Genomic DNA, 27,254 nt, shown 5'->3' with positions numbered 1-27,254 from the left:
GGGAGCTCTCAAAGTAGAGGAAAAGTAATACGTGAGCAGAAGTTATATTTTTCATCTTTTATGAGATCTACAAAGAGGGAGTGTAAAGATCAAAGAAGTTAGTTCTGACTAAAGAGTACAGGGAACCAACCAGAATTGGAGGAGTCTGCCTTGGAAGGATTAGCCTGAAGGGAATAATAGTCTAACTCGAAAAAAATGCAGAAATCATACTTGGCTGAAATACAGAGGTTGATGGGTGATAGATACATAGACAGACAGAAGACAGAGATAATATTATCCTAAGGCAGTCTAGGTTTCATTTTAAATATCTAAGATATTTGATTAGGGGAAAATCTTAAGGGAGTCCATGGAATGGTAGTATATTTCTGGGGAATAAATAGCCTCTTAGAATAGATATAAATATATAGATGAAAATTGAATTGCTTGGTGATTGTTCTCCACAGATGATGCTTATTTAGGTTCACAGTCTAAACAAAACAACTGGAACACTTTCTGTCAACCATCTATTCAATGTTCAAAAATTAATTATCATGGAGCTAATAGGACTCGAGATACCAATATATTAATTTCTGACCTTTTCTGCAACAGTCACTATTGATAAGCAGCATACACAGAGTGAAGTACAAAAGAAGATAAATCTGTGTGATTTTTTTTTAAACAGGAAGAAATGGTATAAAACATGCTTTAATTAACCAACACGGATTCCTATCATTTCCTATTATTTACATTTGATAGTCAATGAGATTATTTTCCCCCTTCCTGGTAATAGCTGGTAAATTTTGTTACAAGAAGTTAATAATTGTGAAAAAGCATATTCAATTCATTTCTTTGCCTGCTTGTTTAGCTTTATTTAAGTTTAATTTACATACCATGAAATTTACTTAAGTGTTCAATTTAAGCCAGTTCAATTATATAGATCCATCTAAGGCTACAACAAACAGTTCAACTGACTAACACAGAACACTAATCTATGACTTTTTTCAAGAGAACTATACACAAAGCAATTCATCTGAACAGATGTTATTAATTTTATTCATGTCAATAGGATATGATGATATCATTGCTACTGAGAAGGAGAGTTATCAGACCTGTCTCTTGAGAAACCTGTATGCAGGTCAGAAAGCAACAGTTAGAACTGGAACAATAGACTGGTTCCAAATGGGAAAAGGAGTCCATCAAGGCTGTATATTGTCACCTTGCTTATTTAACTTATATGCATAGTACATTATGAGAAATGCTGGGCTAGAAGAAGCACAAGCTGGAATCAAGATTGCTGGGAGAAACATCAATAACCTCAGATATGCAGATGACTCCACCCTTATGGCAGAAAGTTAAGAAGAACTAAAGAGCCTCTTGATAAAAGTGAAAGAGGAGAGTAAAAAAGTTGGCTTAAAGCTCAACATTCAGAAAACTAAGATCATGGCATCTGGTCCCATCACTTCATGGCAAATAGATGGGAAAACAGTGGAAACAGTGGCTGACTGTATTTTTCTTGGCTCCAAAATCACTGCAAATGGTGATTTGCAGCCATGAAATTAAAAGACACTTACTCCTTGGAAGGAAAGTTATGACCAAACTACACAGCATATTAAAAAGCAGAGACATTACTTTGTCAACAAAGGTCCATCTAGTCAAGGCTATGGTTTTTCCAGTGGTCATGTATAGACATGAGAATTGGACTATAAAGAAAGTTGAGCACTGAAGAATTGATACTTTTGAACTGTGGAGATCCAACCAGTCCATCCTAAAGGAGATCAGTCCTGGGTGTCCATTGGTAGGACTGACGTTGAAGCTGAAACTCCAATACTTTGGCCACCTGATGCGAACAACTGACTTATTGGAAAAGACCTTGATGCTGGGAAAGACTGAGGGCAGGAGGAGAAGGGGATGACAGAAGATGAGATGGTTGGATGGCATCACCGAATCAATGGATATGGGTTTGGGTGGACTCCAGGAGTTGGTGATGGACAGGGAGGCCTGGTGTGCTGCAGTTTATGGGGTCACAAAATGTCAGACATGACTGAGCAACTGAACTAAACTGAACTGATAGTTCAGTTTTTTTTTTTTTTAAACAGGAAGATCTTGCAATTTCAAGATGATAGTAATTTTGTTTTTCAAATATGCATTCCCAATGGAGTATAAAAGAAAACTACCTTTGGTTCCATTCTCTGATCTCATAAATATCAACAATTAGTATAACTTTTAATATTAAGTCAGCATGACAAATTTCCTTTTCCAGTTTAGCACTGGTTCTCAAACTGTAAAATGGCTACTCATATACAGAGAACAATATGCTTTCTGTGGATCATGGATTTTGGATTGAGAGGAATAAAAGTCTTCTTGGGGAACCTGCTCTACACCTCCCTGGGCAGTGCATTGTGCTGTCAAGCTGATTTATCATCCTGCAAAGCACATTTCATGATGATCAACTACCAGAATTGTATGGGCCTATACATAAAAATAACCTAACCAGAGTGACTACCCTGCCAACCTATTACTCAGCAATCTTTTGCGTGTGATTTTCACCTTGTGTACTTGTTGCATGATCACAAAATAACTACTGTACTGCCAACGATTAGCTATGTGCTTAAATCTAGAAGATGCAAAGGCTGAAAGAGGAACCCCTGGCACATGTATAGAGATATCAAAACCTTCCTAGTACCTCCTGGTGGTCTTTGCTTTTTGTCTCACTGACCAGAACTGGGTCACAGAAGCTGAAGGCAGGCTGGGAAATGTAACTTTTTAACTGAGTTATGTCGCTATACTGAGAAAATCAGGATTCTGATAGGATCAGCAAAATAAGAAATTAATATTGAGTGGACAACCACTTGTGTCTACCATAGTGCATTAACTCTTTCCTAAATGCTTTATAAATGGCCTGCATGTTTTGTTAAATACCATAGAGTCTGCTGAAATTCAGGCAATATTTAGAATTCTTCCCTATAGAAGACAAACAGGACAATATTTCTTTCAGTAATTTGATAATATGGCACAGTTTTGAATGAGTATATTATATTTTTCTCTAAGAGTAGCATATTATCTAGCATTGGGATTACCAAAAAATATTTTGGGGCATTATGTACTCAATCATAGCAAAATGATTTGAAAATATATCTAGAATAATTTGTACATGCTTATTATCATTATTTGACTTAGGGATGTTACAAAGGAAAAAAAATGATAAAACATATTATACTGCAGAATAGTCTATGTTCTGTAGATATTGTGAAGCATAACTTAAATATTTTAACTTCTTAGTTATTAATAAATATAGAGTATTTCATTGGGAAAAACCATATTCAAGTAGGTTTCTTATAGAATTATGAAAAATGGGGCTTCCATGTGGCACTAGTGGTAAAGAATCTGCCTGTGAATGCAGGAGAAGTAAGTGATACGGTTGGATCCTTGAGTAGGGAAGATCCCCCGGAGGAGGGCATGGCAACCTATTTCAATATTCTATCCTGGAGAATCCCACATACATAGGAGCCTGGCAGCCTACAGTCCATAGGGTCACAAAGAGGCAGACGAGACTGAAGCAACCTAGTCCATGCACACAGAATATTTAAGAGGCTTTACCTCTTTTATCCAAGCATACATAATACCTTCCTACAAACATTTTATTTGTTCATTTGTGAAATGAGATAAATTTGAAGTTAAATATAGAGACTAAATAGGATGAAAATTGTTGATGTAATTATATCATACAGACTGAAGAATGTTATAAATCTTGTTTTCAGTTACATTCTAGGAAAATTATTGAGGCCCTCCACTAAGTGCTTTTTTTTTTTTAGCTGATTGATTTCTGATATAAGAAGTTAAGAAAAGGTCATTTTTGAGAATCAAAGCTATTGTTCGTTAAGACCTATGTGTTAGTGATAATTATTTCATAGAACGTGTGACACTTTGCCTCATCTAGAGACACTATTCTGCATTGGGACAGTCATATCTAAAGTTAAAAGACTAGTTACTTTGTCTAACTTATTCCTCTTTAAATTGTTGTTCAGTCGCCCAGTCATGACCGACTCTTCATGACCTCATGGACTGCAGCACACTAGGCTTCCCCATCCCTCACAATCTCCTGGAGTTGCCCAAGTTCCTGTCCATTGCATCAGTGATATCATCTAACCATCTCAACCTCTGTCGTCTCCTTCTCCTTCTGCCTTCGATCTTTCCCAGCATTATTATCTTTTTCAGTGAGTCAGCTCTTCACAGTATGTGGCCAGAGTATTGGAGATTCAGCTTCACCAGCAGTCCTTCTAATGAATATTCAGGGTTGATTTCCTTAAAGATTGACTGGTCTGATCTTCTTGCTGTCCAAAGGAATCTCAAGAGTCTTCTCCAGCACCACAATTGGAAAGCATCAATTCTTCAGCACTCTGCCTTCTTTATGGTCCATCTCTCACAACCGTGCATGACTACTGACAAGACCATGGCCTTGACTATACAGACCTTTGTTGGCAGAGTGATGTCTTTGTTTTTAACACACTGTCTAGGTTTGTCATAGCCTTCCTGCCAAGAAACACTCATTTTCTAATTCCAAGGCTGCAGTCACCATCTGCAGTGATTTCAGGGCCCAAGAAGAAGAAATCTGTCACTGTTCACACCATTTCCCATTCTATTTGCCATGAAGTAATGGGACCAGATGCCATGATCTTACTTAAAAAAAAAAAAAAAAAAATTAGTTTTAAGTTGGCTTTTTCACTCTCCTCCTTCACCCTCATCAAGAGGCTCTTTAGTTTCTCTCCACTTTCTGGCATTAGAGTGGTATCATCTGCGTATCTGAGGTTGTTGATATTTTTCCTGGCAATTTTGACTCCAACTTATAACTCATCCAGCCTGGTATTTCACATTATGTGCTCTGTGCATAAGTTAAATAAACAGGGTGACAATAAACAGGCATGTCCTTTCTCAATCCTGAACCACTTAGTTGTTCCATACATGGTTCTAACTGTTGCTTCTTGACTGGCATACTGGTTTCTCAGAAGACAGGTAAGATAATCTGGTACTCCCATCTCTGTAAGAGTTTTCCACAGTTTGTTATGACCCACACACAGTCAAAGGCTTTAGCATAGTTAGTTAAACAGAGGTAGATTTTTTTGAATTCCCTTGTTTTCTCTGTGATCCACCAAAAGCTGGCAATTTGATCTTTGATTCCTCTGCCTTTTCTAAACCCAGCTTGAACATCTGAAAGTTCTTGGTTCACGTAATGCTGAAACCTAGCATACAGGATTTTGAGCATAACCTACTACCACGGGAGATGAATGCAACTGTCTGATGGTTTGAATATTTTTAATAATGCCCTTCTTGGGAATTGAGATGAAGATTGACCTTTTCCAGTCCTGTGGCCACTGCTGGGTCTTCCAAATTTGCTGTCATATTGAGTGCAGCACTTTGATAGTATCATCTTTTAAGAATTTGAATGGCGCTGCTGGAATCCCATCACCTCCACAGGCTTTTTTGGCAGCAGTTCTTCCTAAGGCCCACCTGACTTCACACTTCAGAATGTCTAGCTCTGGGTTACTAACCACACAATCCTGATTATTCGGGTCATTAAGATCTTTTTTGTGCTTATTCTTTCCATCTTTTGTGTGCTCTTTCCATCTCATCTTGAGCCTTTCTGCTACTATTAGGTCTTTACCATTTCTGTCCTTTACTGTGCAGATCTTTGGATGAAACTTTCCTTGGATATTTCCAATTTTCTTGAAAAGATTTCTTTCCCCTTCTGAGAAGTCTTTCCCCTTCTGTTGTTTTCCTCTAATTCTTTGCATAGCTAAATGGCTAGCTTTAAATTACCATTCCACATTTTCTAAAAGTATATTTCTTCTATTAATAATATTCATATAAATAATTTTCCTTGAAATTTTGGAAAGAAATTTAAAGACATAAAATTTAATAGTAGAACACTCTTTTAGTGGAACACTTTTACAATTTTGTATAGTTATTTGGAGTAAAAAATATTCCATATGAAATCATTTTTTTTTCTGTTTCAGATAAGACTCAAATTCATTACAGTGAGCTTTGTAGTAATTTTGGAAATTCTCCCCAATATTAAAGGGAGAAAAATGAGAGAACTTTACTGAGTAATGATGCTTTTCCAGTGTCTGGATTAACTGAGAGCACTGCATTACTTTCCTAGCTGGAACAGGTATTATCATTACGGTACATAGATACAAGTAAATGGGAGCATAAAATTTATGTAGACTGATCAATTTATTATGACACTAAGTACATCCTAGGATTTGACCAGGAAGTATCTCCAAGCAATTTGGGAATAAACTTTGATATTTTGGAAAACAAATAAATATGTGTTACTTCTCTATATAAACTAAACTATAAGATAACTTTTTTTTTTTTTCAGAGGAAGGCCAGTTACATCTTTATTTTTTCATGTCTTTTTTTTTTAGCACACTGCACAGCATGTGGGATCTCAGTTACCTGACCAGGGATCGAACCTGCATTCCCTGCACTGGAACCACAGAGTCTTAACTACTGTAAAGCCAGGATGTCCCTCTTACTTTATTAAATTTACAATAATGCCTTTTAAAAATAAATAATGATATTATGTGTGCCTTCAGAACCAATAGCCATCACTAGGTGTAGTAGTGCATTTTACTTGATGTCAACTGCTTTGTTCCCTGTGGAATGGATGTCATTAATTCAGAAAGGTTTGACTGACAAGAGATTTGAAACCCAATGTCCGTCCTTTTTTAACATCATGTCACAGAAATGTTCAAGTACAAAAATGAGCTAGAAGTGTTGAAAAAATCTAGTATGCTCTATGTATATAACTAAAAGGTAGTCTTTCTAGTCTTTCTACTGTATGTACCTAAAAAATTAGAAGTAGCATTTATCAACAGTGATATTTAAAGTAACTATATTTTCTAATTAAATATTCATTATAACAAGAAAAATTCATAAATGTTGTATGAAAATTATTCACAATTTAAAGTATAGCTGATCTATATACTATAATGCATAAATGTCTCAATAGTCTTTATTTTAGTTGTGTAGCGAAAAACCACTGTAAGTACCATTTATGCAGACTCCATCATTGACAATCACTGATTTATGGTTCATGTTAATAGTCAAAAGAGCTGGTAGTCATCATTGCTAGCACTGTAAGCAACTGTGGTAAAACTTAAATTGGATTTTGTAAACTACATATCCCTGTTTTCCTGATATCATATTTTAATCCAGGTTTTCATGTTTCCTAAATTGACCATAAGGAAGATTCAACACATTTCTCTGTAAACAGGCACAGACATAATTTAATATATATGAACCAGCTTTTAAAAAAGCGAGAAATAATTCATAAGTTATTGACAATGAAACAGCTAGTGGAAAAAATCAAGTGGCTACTAATACTACGATTATTTAGAGATGTGCATTCTCAATTAAAAACCTCATACCTGCCCTTTGTGAATCCTTCATTCTAAGACCCTGGAAAGAGACATGATAGATTCTTGGTTTTGTCTTAGACCTAAGTCAAGGGAACTAATCTTTTGTAGTAACTCAATTATTAAGCTTCCACTACAACCATCTGACATAAATTTGATACTTTGTAAAGATGTGAAGAATCTTTGAACATACTGATTTATTTTTAATGTAGTTGGCACTATATTAATTTGAATAGGAATGATATTTGAGTTGTGTCATTAAACAAGTCACAGTCACAGACCAGGAGCTGACTGTGGCACAGACCATGAACTCCTTATTGCCAAATTCAGACTTAAATTGAAAAAAGTCGGCAAAACCACTGGACCATTCAGGTATGACCTAAATCAAATCTCTTACAATTATACAGTGGAAGCAAAAAATAGATTCAAGGGATTAGATATGATAGAGTGCATGAAAAACTGTGGAAGGAGGTTCCTGACACTGTAAAAGAGGCAGAGATCAAGATCATCTCCAAGGAAAAGAAATGCAAAAAGGCAAAACGGTTGTCTGAGGAGGTCTTGCAAATAGATGTGAATAGAAGAGAAATGAAAGGCAAATGAGAAAAGGAAAGATATACCCATATGAATGCAGAGTTCTAAAGAATAGCAAGGAGTGATAAAGACTTCCTCAGTGATCAATGCAAAGAAACAGAGGAAAACAATAGAATTGGAAAGTCTAGATAGCTATAAAGAAAATGAGAGATACCAAGGGAACATTTCATGCAAAGATGGGCACAATAAACGACAGAAATGGTATGGACCTAACAGAAGAAGAAGATATTAAGAGGTGGCAAGAATACACAGAAGAACTATACCAAAAAAAAAAAAATCTTCATGACTCAGATAATCACGATGGTGTGATCACTCACCTAGAGCCAGACATCCTGGAATGTGAAGTCAAGTGGGCCTTAGGAGGCATCACTACGAACAAAGCTAGTGAAGGTGATGGAATTTAAGTTGAGCTTTTTCAAATCCTAAAAGATGAGGCTGTGAAAGTGCTGCACTCAATATGCCAACAAATTTGGAAAACTCAGCAGTGGCCACAGGACTGAAAAAGGGCAGTTTTCATTCCAATCCCAAAGAAAGACAATGCCAAAGAATGTTCAAATGACCACACGACGGCATTCATCTCACACACTAGTAAAGTAATGCTCAAAATTCTCCAAGCGAGGCTTCAACAGTATGTGAACTGTGAACTTCCAGATATTCAAGCTGGAATTAGAAAAGGCAGAGGAACCAGAGGTCAAATTGCCAACATCCATTGGATCATCATAAAAGCAAGAGAGTTCCAGAAAACCATCTATTTCTGCTTTATTGACTATGCTGAAGTCTTTGTGTGGATCGCAAAAAACTGTGAAAATTCTGAAAGAGATGGGAATACCAGACCACCTGACCTGCCTCCTGAGAAATCTGTATACAGGTCAGGAAGCAACAGTTAGAACCGAACATGGAACATCAGTCTGGTTCCAAATAGGAAAAGGAGTACGTCAAGGCTGTGTATTGTCACCCTGCTTATTTAACTTATATGCAGAGTACATCATGAGAAACACTAGGCTAGATGAAGCACAAGCTGGAATCAAGAATGCTGGGAGAAATATTAATAACTTCAGATATGCAGATAACACAACCCTTAGGGTAGAACGTGAAGAAGTGCTAAAGAGCCTCTTGATGAAAATGAAAGAGGAGAGTGAAAAAGTTGGCTTAAAGCTCAACATTCAGAAAACTAAGATCACGGCATCTGGTCCCATCACTTCGTGGCAAGTAGACTGGGAAATGGTGGAAACAGTGACAGACTTTATTTTTTGGGGGGGCTCCAAAATTACTGCAGATGGTAACTGCAGCCTGGAAGAAAAGTTATAACCAATCTAGACTGCATATTAAAAGGCAGAGACATTACTTTGCCAACAAAGCTCCATCTAGTCAAAGCTATGGTTTTTCCAGTAGTCATGTGTGGATGTGAGAGTTGGACTATAAAGAATGTTGAGCACTGAAGAATTGATGCCTTTGAACTGTGGTGTTGGAGAAGACTCTTGAGAGTCCCTTGGACTGCAAGGAGATGCAAACAGTGCATCCTAAAAGAAATCAGTTCTGAATATTCATTGGAAGGACTGATGCTGAAGCTGAAACTCCAATACTCTGGGAACCTGATGTGAACAACTGACTCATTTGAAAAGAAGCTGTTTCTTGGAACAATTGAAGGCAGAAGGAGAAGGAGACAACAGAGAATGAGATGGTTGGATGGCATCACTGACTCAATGGACGTGAATTTCAGCAAACTTCGGGAGTTGGTGATGGACAGGGAGGCCTGGCGTGCCACAGTCCATGGGGCTGCAAAGAGTTGGATACAGCTGAGCGACTGAACTGAACCTAATAAACAAGCATTAGCCAAAATTTCTCTTTACTTTAGTTCTCTGAGCACTCAATATGGCTTTCTTACTCAGCTGCCTTCTTCATAATACTCAGTTTAGGGTTAGGACTTTTCATAAGCATTAAAACAGTTCTTCATATAATAACTCTAAAAGTTTTCTTTGCTGAATTAAATGAAAATGTTTAAGTAGAATGCTTCCCTTGTAGTTCAGTCAGTAAAGAATCTGCCTGCAATGCAGGAGACCTGGGTTCGGTTCCTGGGTTGGGAAGATCCCCTGGAGAAGGAAATGGCAACCCACTCCAGTATTCTTGCCTGGAGAATCCCATAGACAAAGGAGCCTGGCAAGCCATATTCCACGGGGTTGCAAGAGTCTGACATGACTTAACGACTATACCACCACCACCATCCTCATAAATGGGGCTTCTCTGGTAGCTCGTCAATAAAGAATCCTCCTGGAATGCAGGAGACATGGGTTCAATATCTGGATTGGGAAGATCCCTTGGAGAAGGAAATGGCTACCCACTCCAGTATTGTTGCCTGGGAAATCTCATGGACAGAGGAGCCTAGCAGGGAGCCTAACAGGAGCCTAACAGTCCATGGGGTGGCAAAGAGTCAGACTTGACTTAGCAATGAAAAAACAACAACATCTTCATAAAGCCTACATTAACACAATTTCTACATATATGTGGCTAGACATATTTTATGTTTTTTACAATTCATTGTCATCTTTGTTAATTTTTCAGTTTTCTGATCTTTCAAACAGTAGTTAATATTAAATCAATCATTAAGAAGTATTCTCCTGTTGTTGTTCCATATTAAGCAAGCAATATGAAATAACAAAAACAAAACTTATTTGAAGCAATAAATTATTCACAAGATTTATGTTTCATCATGTTGATTAATGAGATTCAGTAGAAAACAATGCATACCTTATTAAACAAATTATCTATAGTATAATAATTCAAGAGCCACGAATCTTAACCATAAGCACTCACAGCTCTATTTGAATACAAAAGTTCTGCTGCATTATAATTAGTCTTCGTTGAAAGGACTAACTAGAAATGTCATAGTATAAGATGAAGTGAAAGTTGCTCAGTCGTGTCCAACTCTTTGTAACCCCATGGACTACATAGCCCAAGGAATTCTCCAGGCCAGAATACCGGTATAGGTAAGCCTTTCCCTTCTCCAGGAAATCTTCCCAACCCAGGGATCAAACTCAGGTCTCCTGCATTGCAGGCAGATTTCTTACCAGCTGAGTCACCAGGGAAGCCAATATACCTTTTAACACAATGGAAATAAGGCAATCCAAAGTTCTGATCTTAACCATAAGCACTCACAACTTTATTTGAATACAAAAGTTCAGCTGCATTATAATTATTCTTCTTTGAATGGACTAACTGAAAATGTTATAGTCATGCTAAATGAGAGGATAGAATTAAAGTATTACTATTAAACTGTACATTTTAAAGTAACTACTCATCCAATTTTCTTATATAATATCTCATTTATAACAACTGATTCTTTACTTTTAAGGATGTTTGTATGTGTTTTATTCCAGTTATTTAAGGAACAATTTCCACCAAATTCATTAGTTCTAAGGATATTTAATTGCATTATAATAGATCTCTTAAGCTTAAATTACCAAAAACATCTTAGCTTTGAAGAGAACACTGAGCATTTTGTTTTATAATCCCTCTTAGCACTTTGTGAAGACAACCAGTCCAAGAGATTTGCATATTCAAACAATCTTGATAGCAGAAGACATATGCATAGACTTCCCTGATGTTTCAGCCAATACAATATTGAAATTAAAACATATCAATATGGAGGCATACATTTCATTCAATAAATATTTTTTTTAAATAAAAGAGCAAAAATTATAAGAGCAAGGATCATTTCAATAGAGCAGAACCTTAATAGCAGCCTATTTATATCTCAGATAATCATTTTTGTTTCCTGAAGGACTTAATTAATCTATAATAAATATGTACAACCAAATGCAACTTTTATTTGAATTCTGTGTTTGATATATTTGCTTCACTAAAAAACAAGCGACAGAAGAGTTCAACACTGGTCAGCTTTTGTCCACATTGGCCTGCTTTCTTTGTCCAACGTAAACATGCACACACCACACACACACACACCCCCATATACATATCTGCATATACTCACACCAACACAGGCAGACATTCAGACAGATATTCAGATGTATACAAGCACACAGAATTATTATTTGGTTTTAAAGAAGTTCAAGTGTGTGGTAAGTTTTGAAATCCATATAAGATGTCTATAGTCTAGAAATACTCTATTAAGTAAATATAACATGTATATATAAATAAACATTCGGCTCTCTAAAAGGACAGTTAATGGAATAAACTGTATGTGTGCACATGTATGCATGCATACATGTGTGTTTGTGTGTGTGTAAGCCTCAGACAAGGTAACTGGAACATAGTCTCCTTGATTCCTTCCTCCAGGATGATGCATATTTAAAGTGAGAAATACACATCTTTTATATATAAAACAATCATGGTTACTGGGAAATTACCACAAAATGAGAAACACTATTGTCAAATAATGAGTTGGCTTAAAAATGTTTATCACTACATGTCAATCATATTACAATACAGGCATGCATTAAGTCAGCATGCTGTATCCTTTTAATTACACAGCGTTTACACTTCAAATATATCTCAGTAAAAATTATTTTCTATTCTGAAAATAGAATTCTGAAGTATCCTATCAGAACAAAATAAATATATGTATATAATTTTGTCCCAGAATTTTGATTACTAGGCTGATAAACATATTTACTTCTAAATATTTAGTAGTACCTTGGTACTATTAACATAAGAGCTTGCATGCTCACTCTAGGTCACATTATATTATTTATTTTTATTATATCCCAATTTTTATTTATCTCATTTATTTTATAATTATAATGCATATAATATGTGGGTATATACACAGGTATATATGTGCAATTCTTCATTTACATATCTGTATCTTTACACCTTCTTCACTGTTTTCTTCTTAAGTTATGGGAATTTAAAGGGTTAAGACAGGGTGTCTGAGGTCTCCCCCTGCCCAGTGTACTTTGTGTTGGAGCACACCAGGGAAAGAAAGAAGGTGCCTTCCTGCAAACGTGACAATGACAATCCTCCTAGCAATCTAATGCCATTAACCATTGTAGTAAGCTTGTCCATAGCATCTCTTCAGTTAATGTACCTCACTGTCTGAGACAATGGTTAATAAACTGTAATGTGCACTTATTGAGCAGTGTTCCCTGAAAAATGTGTTGTATGCTATGTAACTGTATGATGATAAGGAGATATTTATGATCAAATATTACCCCTGCATTAGTTATCTGGTGATGACCTTTACTTAAAGATCCCACATGTTAACTAGATTCAGAATGGATCTCACATTATCAGAAAGGATCCAGGAAGTTGTTGGAGCATCTTAGACCTCTCTCTGGTCCATCCTGATTATGTATATTCTTGAAGCTGATTATTAAACTTGAACCATTTCATACTGAACATTTGGCAACTTTTAAAAATGGGTTTATATTTATCTTTAGCCAAATTTCTATTCACAAACTCTTTACTGATAAGACCATGAGTTTTTGTGGTTTATAGATTATGCTGCTAGAACATAGCCCTACACTGAATTATTGAGTATCCTTCATTACTATTTTGGCATCACATAATATAGTATGATATGACTATTTTGGCTACAAAAAAAAAAAAAAAAAACCAGAAGAAATAGAGCAGAATTCATATAATTTTTTAACAAATGCTTATATGTCTTTGGCTTTATTCTCAGTTAATTTCATTTACATAACACACTACTTTAAGACTGAAGTGTTATGTAATCTCTGTTTTAAACAGCATTTATCTAAATGTCACAGAAAGATTCAAAAATGAAAAGTTTTTACTGGTATGGATATAAATGATGGATAATCAGGTATTAAGGAGGACAGTTAATTTATCTTCAATTATTTAATCACACTGTCCTGGAGAAACTGAGGGCATTTTTAAAGTTCTAAAATAACAATGTCTAATGTAGAAGAGCACACAGACATGAAGATACTGCTTTCTTTTTTTGTAGCATGCATCTGTACATCAATTATTCATAAAAGTACTAACCTGTTTTAGGGTCTACGGAGAAGTAGGGCTGTCCCTGGAGAATACTGTAAACCACTCGAGCACTGTTTCCATAGGTAGGGTCATCTGCATCAGTGGCTGTCACCTGTAGAACAGAGGTACCTGTGCATTCAGGAAAACAAATGATTAAGCACATGATTAATTTGTACCCAGAAATAAAAGGTTTATGCTGAAACATCTGTGGAAAGTAATAATTTCCTATATTTCTTAAATCATCCTTCAAACATGGTACTCGGTTTCTTTCTGTGCAACCAATTATCCTAAATGAGAGCCCAAGATGGAGCATTGGGTTTCAGTTATTTTAATGTGATTCTTCATGTGATGATACCATTATGAAGGGTCTGTTTTAACCTTCATGTAATCCGAGTGGGTTGGGTCAATTCTCAAGAATCAAATTGGTGTTAACTGGCAGGGGAGGGGAATAAAATCAAAAGTATTTTGAGGGTGTATAGTTGAGTCTTGAACAATGTGGGGTTACTGACAATTTTTAAATTTTAATAATTCAGTCAATGATTTAGGTCCATGGGGAACACATGTATACCTGTGGCGGATTCATTTTGATATCTGGCAAAACTAATACAATTATGTAAAGTTTAAAAATAAAATTAAAAAAAATAAAATAAAACCTGGAAAAAAAAAAAAAAAGAATCTAACATCTGCTTAACTACAAAGTTTTACTTTCGTGTTGAAGTTCAGACACGACTTTAAGCAAAACTAGTTCTGTAGCTTCAAAAGATCCTAGAAATAGATCCTCTGAAAATATAGATCTAGTTAATACAGAATGCCAAGTTCATCTCACAATCCTTATTAGCAGATCATATATGTACAGTTGGCCCTCCATATATATGACTACTCATATATATGACTAACCCTAACAGGAGAAGAAGGGGGTGAGAGGATGAGATGGTTGGATGGCATCACTGACTCAATGGACATGAGTTTGAGCAAATTCCAGGAGACAGTGAAGGACAGGGAGGCCTGGAGTGCTTCAGTCCATGGAGTTTCAAAGAGTGGGACATGACTGAGAGAATGAACAACAATATTTGGTTCCACATCCATGAATGTAACCAAATGCTGATCATGTTCTATCTTCTGATCTGCAGTGGTTGAATTTCCAGATATAGGACCATGGATATGAATATTGAGGGCCAACTAAAGGACCTGAGCATCTACGGGTATCCGTGGCGGTGCTTCAGATACTGAGGATAACTGTATATATAGACTTTTAGTAAAATGCCATGATTTTGGCCTCTAAATAGAATTTTTACATTGAGATGCTAAGTAAAAATATAACTAGTAATTATGCACACTCAGAAGAAAAGGACTGTTATATACCTAAAAGAAACTCTTAATTGTGGATAATAAAACATAATAATAGTGACACCAAATTCTGGTGAGAACTTAGGCCACTCACACACAGCTGGTGGAAATGTAAATTTAGCAAATTCTTAAATAAACATACATGTACCATGTAGCAGCAGCAAATTGTACTCTTGGGCATTTATGCTAAAGTCATGAAAATGTATGTTCACATAAAACCCTGTTTTACAAATATTCATGAATGTTCACATAAAAATCTGTTTTACAAATATTCAGAGATATTATTTCTAGTAGCACCAGACTAGAAACAGCTCAAATACCCTTCAATGGGAAAATGATTAAACAAACTATGGTACAATATTATTGAGGAATACTACTCAGCAATAAAAATGAAAAGAATCTTAACATAAACATCACCTTGGATAAATCTTCAGGAAATCATGCCTAGAGGGTGGAAAAAGACAACCCCCAAAGACTATATACTGTATGAGTCCATGTATTTAACATTCTTTAAGTGATGCAATCTTCGAAATGGATGACAGATTAGTAGTTGCTAGAATCTGGGGGAGAAAGGTATGGATTTGGTTATAAAAGGGCAACATGAGGGATCCAGATAAAGCTGTTACTGTTCAGTATTTTGATTATGGATACACAAGAACTAAATACATGCATACACCACAGGTAAAACTAGGGAAATGTAAGTAAGATTGGTAAATCATTTCAATAACCTGATTATGATATTGCTTTATAGTTTTGCAGGATGCTAGCATTGGGTAAAGTGGGTAAGGATAAGAAATCTATATTATTTCTCATGACAGCATGTGAATCTATGCTGATACCAAATTTTAAAGGTTAAAAAATATATCTTCTTGTTTTACTGCTATTCCATTCTTAGAGCCCTATTTGGATTTGGATGTGTACTATATATATATACACACACACACACATATATATATATATATTTATTTTTTACTATAGCACTACAGTATCTGGCTTGATAAACTTTCCAGAGCTAGTCACATGTAGATGATCTCTTCCATCATTAAGTATAATAATTACTACTGTGCAATATTAAAGACTTTTGCTATGAGTTTCAATACCTGCTCAATACCTATATTCATCTCTCCAAATTGGTCAGAGAAAACCAGTAGGTAGGCATTTGTCCAAAACATTGGTATAGGAGGGAGGTATTTTCATTTAGTAACTCCTTAAATTGCAAAAATTAAAATCTATAGTAGGTACCTGGGTCAGACTAAAAAGGTAAAAAGCCTATCCTGTGTCCAAAATATTGCAAAATTATACCAGCCAAATCTTTGATCTTATAGGAAAAATGGTGATCATACTGGGCATATAGGAATTATTTAATACTAGGAGTCAGAAAAAAAAAGATGTATAGATAGAAAGCTGTAAAATAATGGCTATCTTTTAAGAAACCACACTTACAAAATTCTCAGGTTTTAAAACTTGCTGTGGCCTTACAATACTGATTTAGGTCTAAATAATGTTAATGTCTTAAAAGCATCCCCAAAGGAACCATTCCATTGGGAAAACTGGTTAAGGCAAATTTTTCAAGATTATACCTCATTTACTGTGATAGGCTGGACCACCACAGGAAAGAAAAAGAGTGTTCTGCTCAGCTTGAGCTGTCTTTAAAAGCTCAGGCTTGTTAGGTGAAAGCTGAGACACATGAATGGAGTGACAGGTGAGAGAACAATGAGAAAAGGAGAAATAAAAGAAGTCAAAGTAGCCTAGTGGTGTTGACTAAGTGATGGTTGAAAGTACCAAAAAAAGAAGTGGGCAGAGCAGAAAAGAGATCCAGGGGAAAGAAAGAAAATATACTAACTCTCTACCCTAGTTCTAAAAACACTGCAATTATCAACTACAGACACCTTGGAACAGTTGGTCTCATGGGTTTCGGGCAATCCTAGTTGTGCATGAAGCAAAGGACAGTAACTGTCCTCTATCATTGTTCTTTGGGGGCATCTGAAGGTAGCAGCCTGCTGCTTTGAGTAAACAGATGGCTGGTTGAGGGAACATAGGCATATCTACAGCACAGCTCACCCAAAAGTCAGCCTGCCCTGAACACATCAAGAGTAGAGTTAAATAGCAGGGGTGAAAAACAAATCCTGAGTTTACTCAGTTGTTCAAAGATTCCCTACCAAGAGCTTTTAGACCAAAAGGAAAACATATACTTATTTTATTTTCTCATTTATTTGGAAGTTTGATGGGAACATTTTAAGAACTATTGTTACTTTTGGAAGGTTTTTTTTTTTTAATATATAAAGAATAAAAACATAGACTGCTTTAGTGTGTGTGTTATGAGTTGAATGATTTTCCCTCTAAGTTCATATGTTACATTTTCAAACTCTAGTTGCTTAAATGGTGACAGTGGTGATGCTCCATCGTGACTGACTCTTTGAGACACTAAAGACTATAGACTATAGCCAGCCAGGCTCCTCTGTCCATGGAATTTTCCAGGCAAGAATACTGGATGGGGTACCATTTACTACTCCAGGGGAATCTTCCAACCCAGGAATCAAATCGATGTCTGTTGCCTCTCCTGAGTTGGCAGGTAGATTCTTTACCACTAGCACTGCCTGGGAACCATATAAAACTGAACCTCATAAATATTTCCCCTATTTCCTTCATAAAATTTCAGAAAATGAACTGAGACAGTTTTTCATCTTAGTCATCAGCTCTCTTTTTTCACAATAGATTGCTCACCTGGGTAAGGAGTTTGCTTATCACGCAGCAGTTTATTTATCATGGTTCACTTTACCCAATCTCTCTCCATCTGTCTCTGGCCTGCATGAATGCTCAGTCATGTCTGACTCTTTCGACCCCATGGACTTTGTAACTCACCAGGCTCCTCTGTCCATAGGATTCTCCAGGCAAGAATAGTGGAAAAGATTGCCATTTCCTACTCTGGGACATCTTCCTGATCCAGGGATCCAACCTGCATCTCTCTTACCTCCTGTATTGACAGGCAGATTCTTTACCATTGTGCCATTTAATAGGTGAAATAGGGTCAATATAGATGTAATTAAGATAAAGTCATACTGCAATAGTTTGGGCTACTAATCTAGTATGACTGCTGTCCTTATAAAAATAAGACACTTGGAAAAGATGGATACACACACACACACACACACACACACACACACACACACGAGAAGTACATTATGTGAAGATGAAGGCAGAGATCAAGATGATATTTCCACAAGACAAAGTAAGTCAGATTGCCAGCAAAGCACTAGAAGCTGGAGGTGGGGCTTGAAAAGACCCTCCCCCAGTTCTTTAAGAGGGAATATGGCCCTGCTAATAATACCTAGACTGTAGACATCTAACTTCAGGAACAGTGATAACAGTAAAGGCTTATTTTTTAAGTTTGTGGTCCTTTGGTTTAGAAGTCCTAGCAAACTGATACATTGTGTTATAGCTGCAGCGGGAGGAAATGACATTTATTCTCAGAATTTGCAGTTGTTCTTTGACTCTGGATAAGAGTCTGAAGTTAAAAGCCAAGAAAAAATGGTAATATCCTCTTTGATGCCAGATACATCATAAATGAGATCAAATCAAAAGTTAATTTCACAAATAGAATTAGGTAGAAGTGAATGTTATTTGATTTTTTGAAATATTAGGCATTACTAGTGATCCAACCATTGGCCTTTCTAAGTAAATTAATTAGCTATATTGGTTATTTTAATGAAGACTTTTTATTCCTGGTTGAAAAGTTTAAATGAAAAAAAAATCCATATGTTATATCTATGTCTTAGAAAAGTATTCCACGTTGGACCATTCAATTCCTTTGTTCCTGCTATCGGCCCTAACTGTATACATAATAGAAAAGGATTATTATTCTCTACAGTGCTAGATCTCCACAGAAAAATACAGGAAGTGATGCCTATAAGCCCATTATTCTACTAGAATATTAAAATAAGTATCTAATTTTCTCTGGAAATTATTATATGGGCTTGGTCAATAGATATTAAACTCACAGTCCCTTCCCTAAACAACTGGCTTCCAATCAAAGAAAACTTTAAACAGTGCTACATAAGTGTCTTTCATTTTTACAACTGTTTTCATTAAAAACAATAACCACAGAAACATTGCATTTTAAAGTTTCATCAGCTATTTAGTGTACTATTTATTTTATTTTCACATTAAATATTTCCTACCGTGCACATTTAGGTAATCCCATGCTAGGGATTATAGCTTCTTAGTTGATTTTTGAAACAAAGCTGAAAAGATTCAAGTACATAAAAAAGCTTTCAAGATCTCTTTTTTACAATAAAATTCAAGTCTTGTTTTCTTTGGGGACTGCCCTGTGTCATTCTTTTCATGTGGTTTCCTCTTGTACTGCTGTTTTACAAATAGCACACACTTTGTAACATTACAAATCAATGAAAAACAGAGTGGACTTTCCCAAAAACCTCTAAAGACCAATTTGAAATATTTAATAAGGCATTTTAATACCAAGCAAATATTCTCTGAGATTGCAAATCGTTATGCATGACTTGTCAGAGCTCACAGCTCTGTTAAAATCTCAAGTGAATTAACATTGAGCAAGAACTTTGAGTAAAAATAAGCTGGAGATTTATGAAGGCTGAGAGTAGCTCTCTGAAGGAATCTCTTAGGGCTTAATTCTCAGAAGATTTTTTTTCCAGGGACTGTGAAAAAGTAATAATCATCAAGATACAACTTAAATTTCATTCTACACAGGAGGACTGTAATTTCACCAACAGAGAAATAACATAGTATTCCAGCCATATTGTAATTTTATAAAGCTTCGAGTAGTCACCCAAGAGTCATTGGATTAAAAAAAATCCTCTGTGAGCACACTTATGAAACATCTGGGTAACAAAGCAAAATTCACTATTATAATTATATGTTTTCAGTCATGGCTATTGCTAGTTTTTATATAGTCTCTTATTTTTAAGATTTTTATAATGACATGGCTGAATTTTTTTAAGTTTTTGTTGAATGTGCTATAATATTTCTGTTTTATGATTTGGCTATTTGGCCAGGGGGCAGGTAGGACCTTAACTCCCTGGCCAAGGACTGAAACTGCACCCTCTGCATTGGAAGGTGAAGTGTTAACCACTGGACTGCCAGGGAAGTCCCCTGTACTTCAAGTAGAGATTCAGGTAGATTTGGTTAGATCTTTTGTATGGAACTACCTAATGGGAGATTCAGGAATACGTGAACTGTGAACTTCCAGATGTCCAAGCTGGTTTCAGAAAAGGCAGAGGAATCAGAGATCAAATTGCCAACATCCACTGGATCATGGAAAAAGCAAGAGAGTTCCAGAAAAACATCTATTTCTGCTTTATTGATATGCCAAAGCCTTTGAATGTGTAGATCACAATAAACTGTGGAAAATTCTTCAAGAGATGGGAATACCAGACCAGCTGACCTGCCTCTTGAGAAATCTGTATGCAGGTAAGGAAGCAACAGTTAGAGATGGACATGGAACAACAGACTGGTTCCAAATACGAAAAGGAGTAGTTCAAGGCTGTGTATTGTCACCTTGCTTATTTAACTTCTATGCAGAGTACATCATGAGAAACGCTGGGCTGGATGAAGCACAAGCTGGAATCAAGATTGCCGGGAGAAAGATCAATAAACTCAGATATGCAGATGACACCACCCTTATGGCAGAAAGTGAAGAGGAACTCAAAAGCCTCTTGATGATAGTGAAAGTGGAGAGTGAAAAAGTTGGCTTAAAGCTCACCATTCAGAAAATGAAGATCATGGCATCCAGTCCCATCACTTCATGGGAAATAGATGGGGAAACAGTGGAAACAGTATCAGACTTTATTATTTTGGACTCCAAAATCACTGCAGATGGTGATTGAAGCCATAAAATTAAAAGACACTCCTTGGAAGGAGAGTTATGACCAACCTAGATAGCATATTCAAAAGCAGAGACATTACTTTGCCAACAAAGGTCCGTCTAGTCAAGGCTATGGTCTTCCCAGTGGTCATGTATAGATGTGAGAGTTGGACTGTGAAGAAAGCTGAGAGCCGAAGAATTGATGCTTTTGAACTGTGCTGTTGGAGAAGTCTTGAGAGTCCCTTGGATTGCAAGGAGGTCCAACCAGTCTGTTCCAAAAGAGATCAGTCCTGGGTGTTCTTTGGAAGGACTGATGCTAATGCTGAAACTCCAATAATTTTGCCACCTCATGCGAAGAGTTGACTCATTGGAAAAGACTCTGATGCTGGGAGGGACTGGGGGCAGGAGGAGAAGGGGACAGCAGAGGATGAGATGGCTGGATGGCATCACCGACTCGATGGACATGAGTTTGAGTAAACTCCAGGAGTTGGTGATGGACCGGGAGGCCTGGCGTGCTGCGATTCATGGGGTCGCAAAGACTTGGACATGACTGAGTGACTGAACTGAAAACTAAACTGAATGTGAGATTTGATATTACTCAAGTAAACTTTTAATCATATACCATAAATGAAAAAAATAAGGAAATAATATGTACATAGTGCCAAGGATATGGGATCTCTCTGCTATATGTCATTTAATATAATAATAAGATGCATCTATTGAGAAAATTACATTCAATGCCATTTTACAGATGGGATCGTTGAGGTTCATAAAGATAATATAGTTGACAATTTGAGAAGGCAGAATTCAAGCTGGTCTTACTGTTTTCCTATGTGATATTCTTTTCCATACTCCATTGCCCCATCCAGTAATAGGTGGATATAGTTACAAAAACTAGTTGATAATATCTAGTTGATAATACAATATCTAATTGATAATAGTTATAACATCTGCTACCTTTTTCTTGTCTGTTTGCTTTGTGAAATGTAATGGCTGTCCAAATCCATCTACTAAGAGAGGCGGCATTATACCTTACCCTCACTCCCACCCAAACTATAGCCAAAGTCCAAGTCAGTAAATATATATTGTCAGGTGAAGGTCTGTGTAAAATACTTAGGAAGAAGCAACCTCCAGGTACCAACGATAGTGTCATCTTCTGTAGCCTTACAGAATGCTCACAATTTTCTTGATTTCTGTACAGAGTAAATGGTTGCAGTAAAAAGTGACTAGACTCCCGTAACCCCACCAGCTTTATGTATCTTCTGAACACATCTGCATGCTGTGCTCACATTACTTTCCAACCCTGTTCTGCTCTGCAGAAACCTAACATCCATCAGTAATTAGTGTTTCCCACGTTTGTGCATTAAAGCACAGCTGCTGGGGCCAGGGAACATCACCCTCCCAGCCTTACTGATGCCTGACTCCTTCAGTGGTTGTCTCACAGTCCACTGTTTGGTTTTTGCTTCTCTTACCATTTTCTTAACTTGTTCCACCAATCCAGTCCCTTTTATTGAGCTAAATGACAGAGGATCTGATTTTTCCTGATTAAACTCTAATGCAGACAGAAGGTATTAACAGGTTTCTCCCCAACTACCCTTTATTTCTTTTCTAAATAATGATGATACCAAATATTATGATTAGGTTCTGTATTTGATTCTTCTATAGTTACTACTTTCAAATAGGAATCTAGGTAGGTAGGGGTGTGTGTGTGTGTGTGTGTGTGTTTACATTCAATAACTAGAAATTACTTAACATATTGGAATCTGACAAATACATCCTTTGGAGAGCTGCCTGTGTGTGTTTTCTCAGTCATGTCCAACTCTTTCTGACCCCATGGACTGTATCCTTCCAGGTTCCTCTATCCATAGAATTTTCCAGGTAAGAATACTGAAGCAGGTTGCCATTTCCTTCTCCAGAGAATCTTCCCGACCCAGGGATCGAATCTGAGTCTCTTGTGTCTCCTGCACTGGCAGGTGGATTCCTTACCATTGTGCCACCTGGGAAGCCTAGAAAGCTGCCTTCTGTATGCAAAATAGACTTTAGGATAGAATGCTTTTTAACCTGGAGGAAAATAGATATGTATATATAGTTTGTCTATTTATCTATTTAAATAGCACAGAACACTTTAATACTTAATTCCCTAGTTTAGCATATATGATAATTAAGTCCATTTCATTTGCTGATTTTACATCAACTTCTCATCAAAAAATAAATTTGTATCTATAAGTTGCTTTAATTTCCACTCAGGAAAAGAATTCCATTTAAAAAATAAAAGTTGTTAACAAATTCAGCGTTATTCTGAACAATACCTTGTATTTCAGCTAAACTTCCATTCAACAAAAACAAGAAAAAAATAAAATCAAAATCAATAAACAACAAAACTCTACTATAGACTAGAATACCAGAGACAGAATTATTTTGTCCTTCTTTGCTCACCAAAAATTGGTAATAATGTTTCAGAAGAATTTAATAAAAGACAATATATATGCTATTACTATATATTATGTAAGGTACATATTTAAAGTTGACATTGATTTCAATTACTGAGGAAATGACTCCAACCAGTTAGCTGAAAAATTAATTTTAAACATTATAATAGCCCAGTGTATATATTTTACAGTAACAAAAAATAAAAAATAACAATACAGATATAAAATTAAAATCCTCCTTAATGAGTTCTAAGTTGCTTCAGTTATGCCTGACTCTTTGCAACCCTATGGACTCTAGCCCCCAGGCTCCTCTATCTATAGGAATTCTCCAGGCTAGAGTGGGTTGCCATGCCCTCCTCCATGGGATCTTCCCAACCCAGGGACTGAAACTGCATCTCTTTTGTCTCTTGCATAAGAAACATGTATATATAGGAAGACTGAAAATTAGACCTGGTGGCAGAGACTTATGAAATGCTGCTTGGAATCAACAACTTTTCTTTGACTCTGTCAGTTGCTATCTCACTAGCTGCTTTATTCACACAGACTATGAGCCAGAGTGTAAATTTATTTACAAAGCAGCAAAGCAGTTCCCAAACAGGTGCTGTTACACCTCTTTAACTCAAAGGACAATACAGAAAATTCCTGCTCAATCAATCTCTTTTATTAATTGCATTTATCTTACAGAATGTCTTCAAGAAGTCAAATATGATCTTAGTAAGAAAAATACAACTCCTTTAACCACTCCCCTTAAGAAAAGCAATGTTAGAAATGTCTTACATGTCTTTTCATAACTGTCTCCACTCATTCAAAGGTCTATCTTGTATTTGTGTACATATTAAACAGAACTCTATACAACTTTTTCTGTAATAACAGAACATGTCATGGACATTTCCATGCCAGCTAGGTAAATACAATTTTCATAGTCATATTATATTCCATATCATTTACTGATGTGCATTTAGATTCTTCTAGTTGAGTTTCTTTTTGTTTCTGATAACAACTGACCACAAACAATTGGGTAAAACAAAAAGTATATATTCTTATATTTGTGTTTGCCTTTCCCTTGTCATGTATACATTTCATGCTGTGATAAACTTCTATAGAAGGAGCATAAATTTTGCAGTGTTCCATGGTGCTATGTGAAACAGCAGTGAAAGATTTAATGAGACCATTTAGTCAGACATACACTAATGAACACATCAGTGAGAATGGGGAAACATTCCATTGTGATGGCCTCAGGTAAATGGAATCATAGCTTAAATGGTTCCTTTGCCAACTATTGTTCAGTGCACTACCAAAAATTCAATACTAATTTTCTTCCATGAAGAAGCTCAATAGCAAAGTCAGATTAGGATCGGTTTGCTAAAATTTAATAGCAGATTTCTACCAGAGTCCAGATCAAGATAGCAGAGGATAAAAATTCTGAGCTCACCTTCTCTGACAGACAAACTAAAATTACAGTTTCATATAGAACAACTGTCTTCCCAGGTGGCTCAGTGGTAAAGAATCTGCCTTCCAAGCAGGAGAGAGCAGTTCAATCCCTGGGTTGGGAAGATCCCCTGGAGAAGGGAAAGGCTACCCATTCCAATATTCTGGCCTGGAGAATTCCATGGACTGTATAGTCCATGGGGTTGCAAAGAGTTGGACAGGACTGAGTGACTTCCACTTTCACTGAAGACTAGCAGAACAGATTTTCTACAATTAAGGACTTAAGAAAAGTCCATATGGAGACCATAGGAGGAATAGAGATGCAATCTAGTCAAATCTACACCCCAGTGTGGCAGTCCACAAGTGAAAGGAATATCATGACTTCATAAACTTTCCTGAGGCATGAGCCCCACAGTATGCTCCCCAGTCTGGGAGATGTTCATGGAGAAGATAGGCTTTCATAATGTCTGGGTTTGAAAACCAGTGGGGCTTACGTCTAGGAGAGCCAGAGGAAACTGAGACATCACTACTGAAAAGCTTACATACAAACTCACCCCAAGTCCTAGTGCAGAGGCAGCAGCTTAAAATGTTCCTGGGTCATGTAAGGAGGAGATTCATTGACTAATTTTAGGACAGGTACTGAGAAGGTATGGAGGAGGTGGAACTTTCTCTAGGGACACAAATACTGGAGGGCATCATTTTTTTTTTTTAAACTCTCCTTTCATATAGCTGGCCCAGCATTGGTGGGCACCCTTTCTGTCACTCTCCACTAAACTAGTTAATATCATGGACCCTGCACCATCACCCCTCCAAAGTACTTCTCACTGTACCCTATCAAGTGTGTGTCTCCAGCTCTGACAAATACTTTCCAACACAGCTCACACTGTGGGGTCTAGCCTAGGACATCAGCAATCGCTGTGAGGCCTCGCAGCCAGTCATGGTGGGGCCAGTCCCATGCATCACCACCCTTGAAGCAGTGGTGATGAGAGTGGCAATGCGCCTCTCAGTCAGCCAAGCTTGGGGTCAGTACTGCCCAACAGCATGCCTACAGAAGTCATGACTGGGTCTCACAAACAGCCAGGCAAATTGGAAAAATAATGTTCTAAAGTCTAGCAGACCCAGTAAAAGCAGGTCAAAGAGGGAAGTTTGTATCAATAAAGATCTATCTCAGGAAACAAGAAAATTCTCAAATAAACAACATAAACTTACACTATAGGAACTAGAAAAAGAAGAAAAATAAAGCCCAAAGTTAGTACAAGGAAGAAAATATTCAGATCAGAGAAGAAATAAATGAAATATAGACTAGAAAAACAATAGAAAATATCAATAAAACTAAGACCTGATTCTTTGAAAAGATAAATAAAATTGATAAACATTTAGCCAGACTCATCAAGGAAAAGACTCAAAAGAAAACACCCAGATAAATAAAGCCAGAAATGGAAAAGGAGACATTACAACCAATACCACAGGGATAGAAAGCATCATAAGAGAATATTATGTTATAAACCAACAAATTGAACACCTTGAAGATAAATTCCTACAAATATCCAATCTTGCAAGACTGAATCAAGAAAAATACAAAATATGAACAAGCCAAACATGAGTAACAAAATTTAATTAATAATAATAATAATAATAAAAGTCCAGGACTAGATAGTTTGAAAGGTAAATTCTATCAAACATGTAAAGAAAAATTAATGTCTATCATTCTCAAACTATTTCAAAAAATTGAAGATGAAGGAATATTTCTGAACTCATTGTACTAGGTCAACACCACCCTGACACCAAAACCAGAGAGGAAAACTATAACACAAACACTCACACAAATATAGACCAATATGAATATCACTGATGAACATAGATGCAAAAATCCTCAACAGAATAAGCAAATCAAATTCAACAATACATTAAAAAAGTCATATATTGTGATCAAGTGGGATTTATTCCAGGAACACAAAGATAGTTCAATATTTGCAAATCAGTTAATGAGATAAACCACATTAACACTTTGGAGAATAAAAATCAAATAAGCAGGTGCAGAAAAGGCATTTAACAAATTCAACACTACTTCATCTTTAAAAAGCCTGAACAAAGTACATGTAAAGAGAACATCAGTTCAGTTCAGTTGCTCAGTCATGTCCGACTCTTTGCGACCCCATGAATTGCAGCACGCCAGGCCTCCCTGTCCATCACCAACTCCCGGAGTTCACTCGGACTCAAGTCCATCGAGTCAGTGATGCCATCCAGCCATCTCAGCCTCTGTCGTCCTTC

At 36.5% G+C, this 27,254-nt stretch overlaps 1 protein-coding gene across 2 annotated transcripts in view; it reads right to left on the bottom strand.

Moving 5' to 3' along the window:
- The window catches only part of CDH18 (cadherin 18), a 413,479-nt gene that overhangs the window by 265,851 nt on the left and 120,374 nt on the right, over nucleotides 1-27,254 (bottom strand). The window contains exon 3 of one of the 2 annotated variants that reach the window (XM_005899707.2): nucleotides 13,953-14,072. The exons of the other annotated variant lie outside the window; for it this stretch is intronic. Within the exon in view, the coding sequence (XP_005899769.1) occupies nucleotides 13,953-14,072 (120 nt within the window). The remainder of the gene's footprint in view (nucleotides 1-13,952; nucleotides 14,073-27,254) is intronic. 2 annotated transcript variants of the gene reach the window in all.

This window comes from Bos mutus, chromosome 20 (assembly GCF_027580195.1).
Source record: "Bos mutus isolate GX-2022 chromosome 20, NWIPB_WYAK_1.1, whole genome shotgun sequence".
Classification (NCBI taxonomy): Eukaryota; Metazoa; Chordata; class Mammalia; order Artiodactyla; family Bovidae; genus Bos; species Bos mutus.
This window is presented reverse-complemented; position numbering and strand designations above follow the sequence as displayed.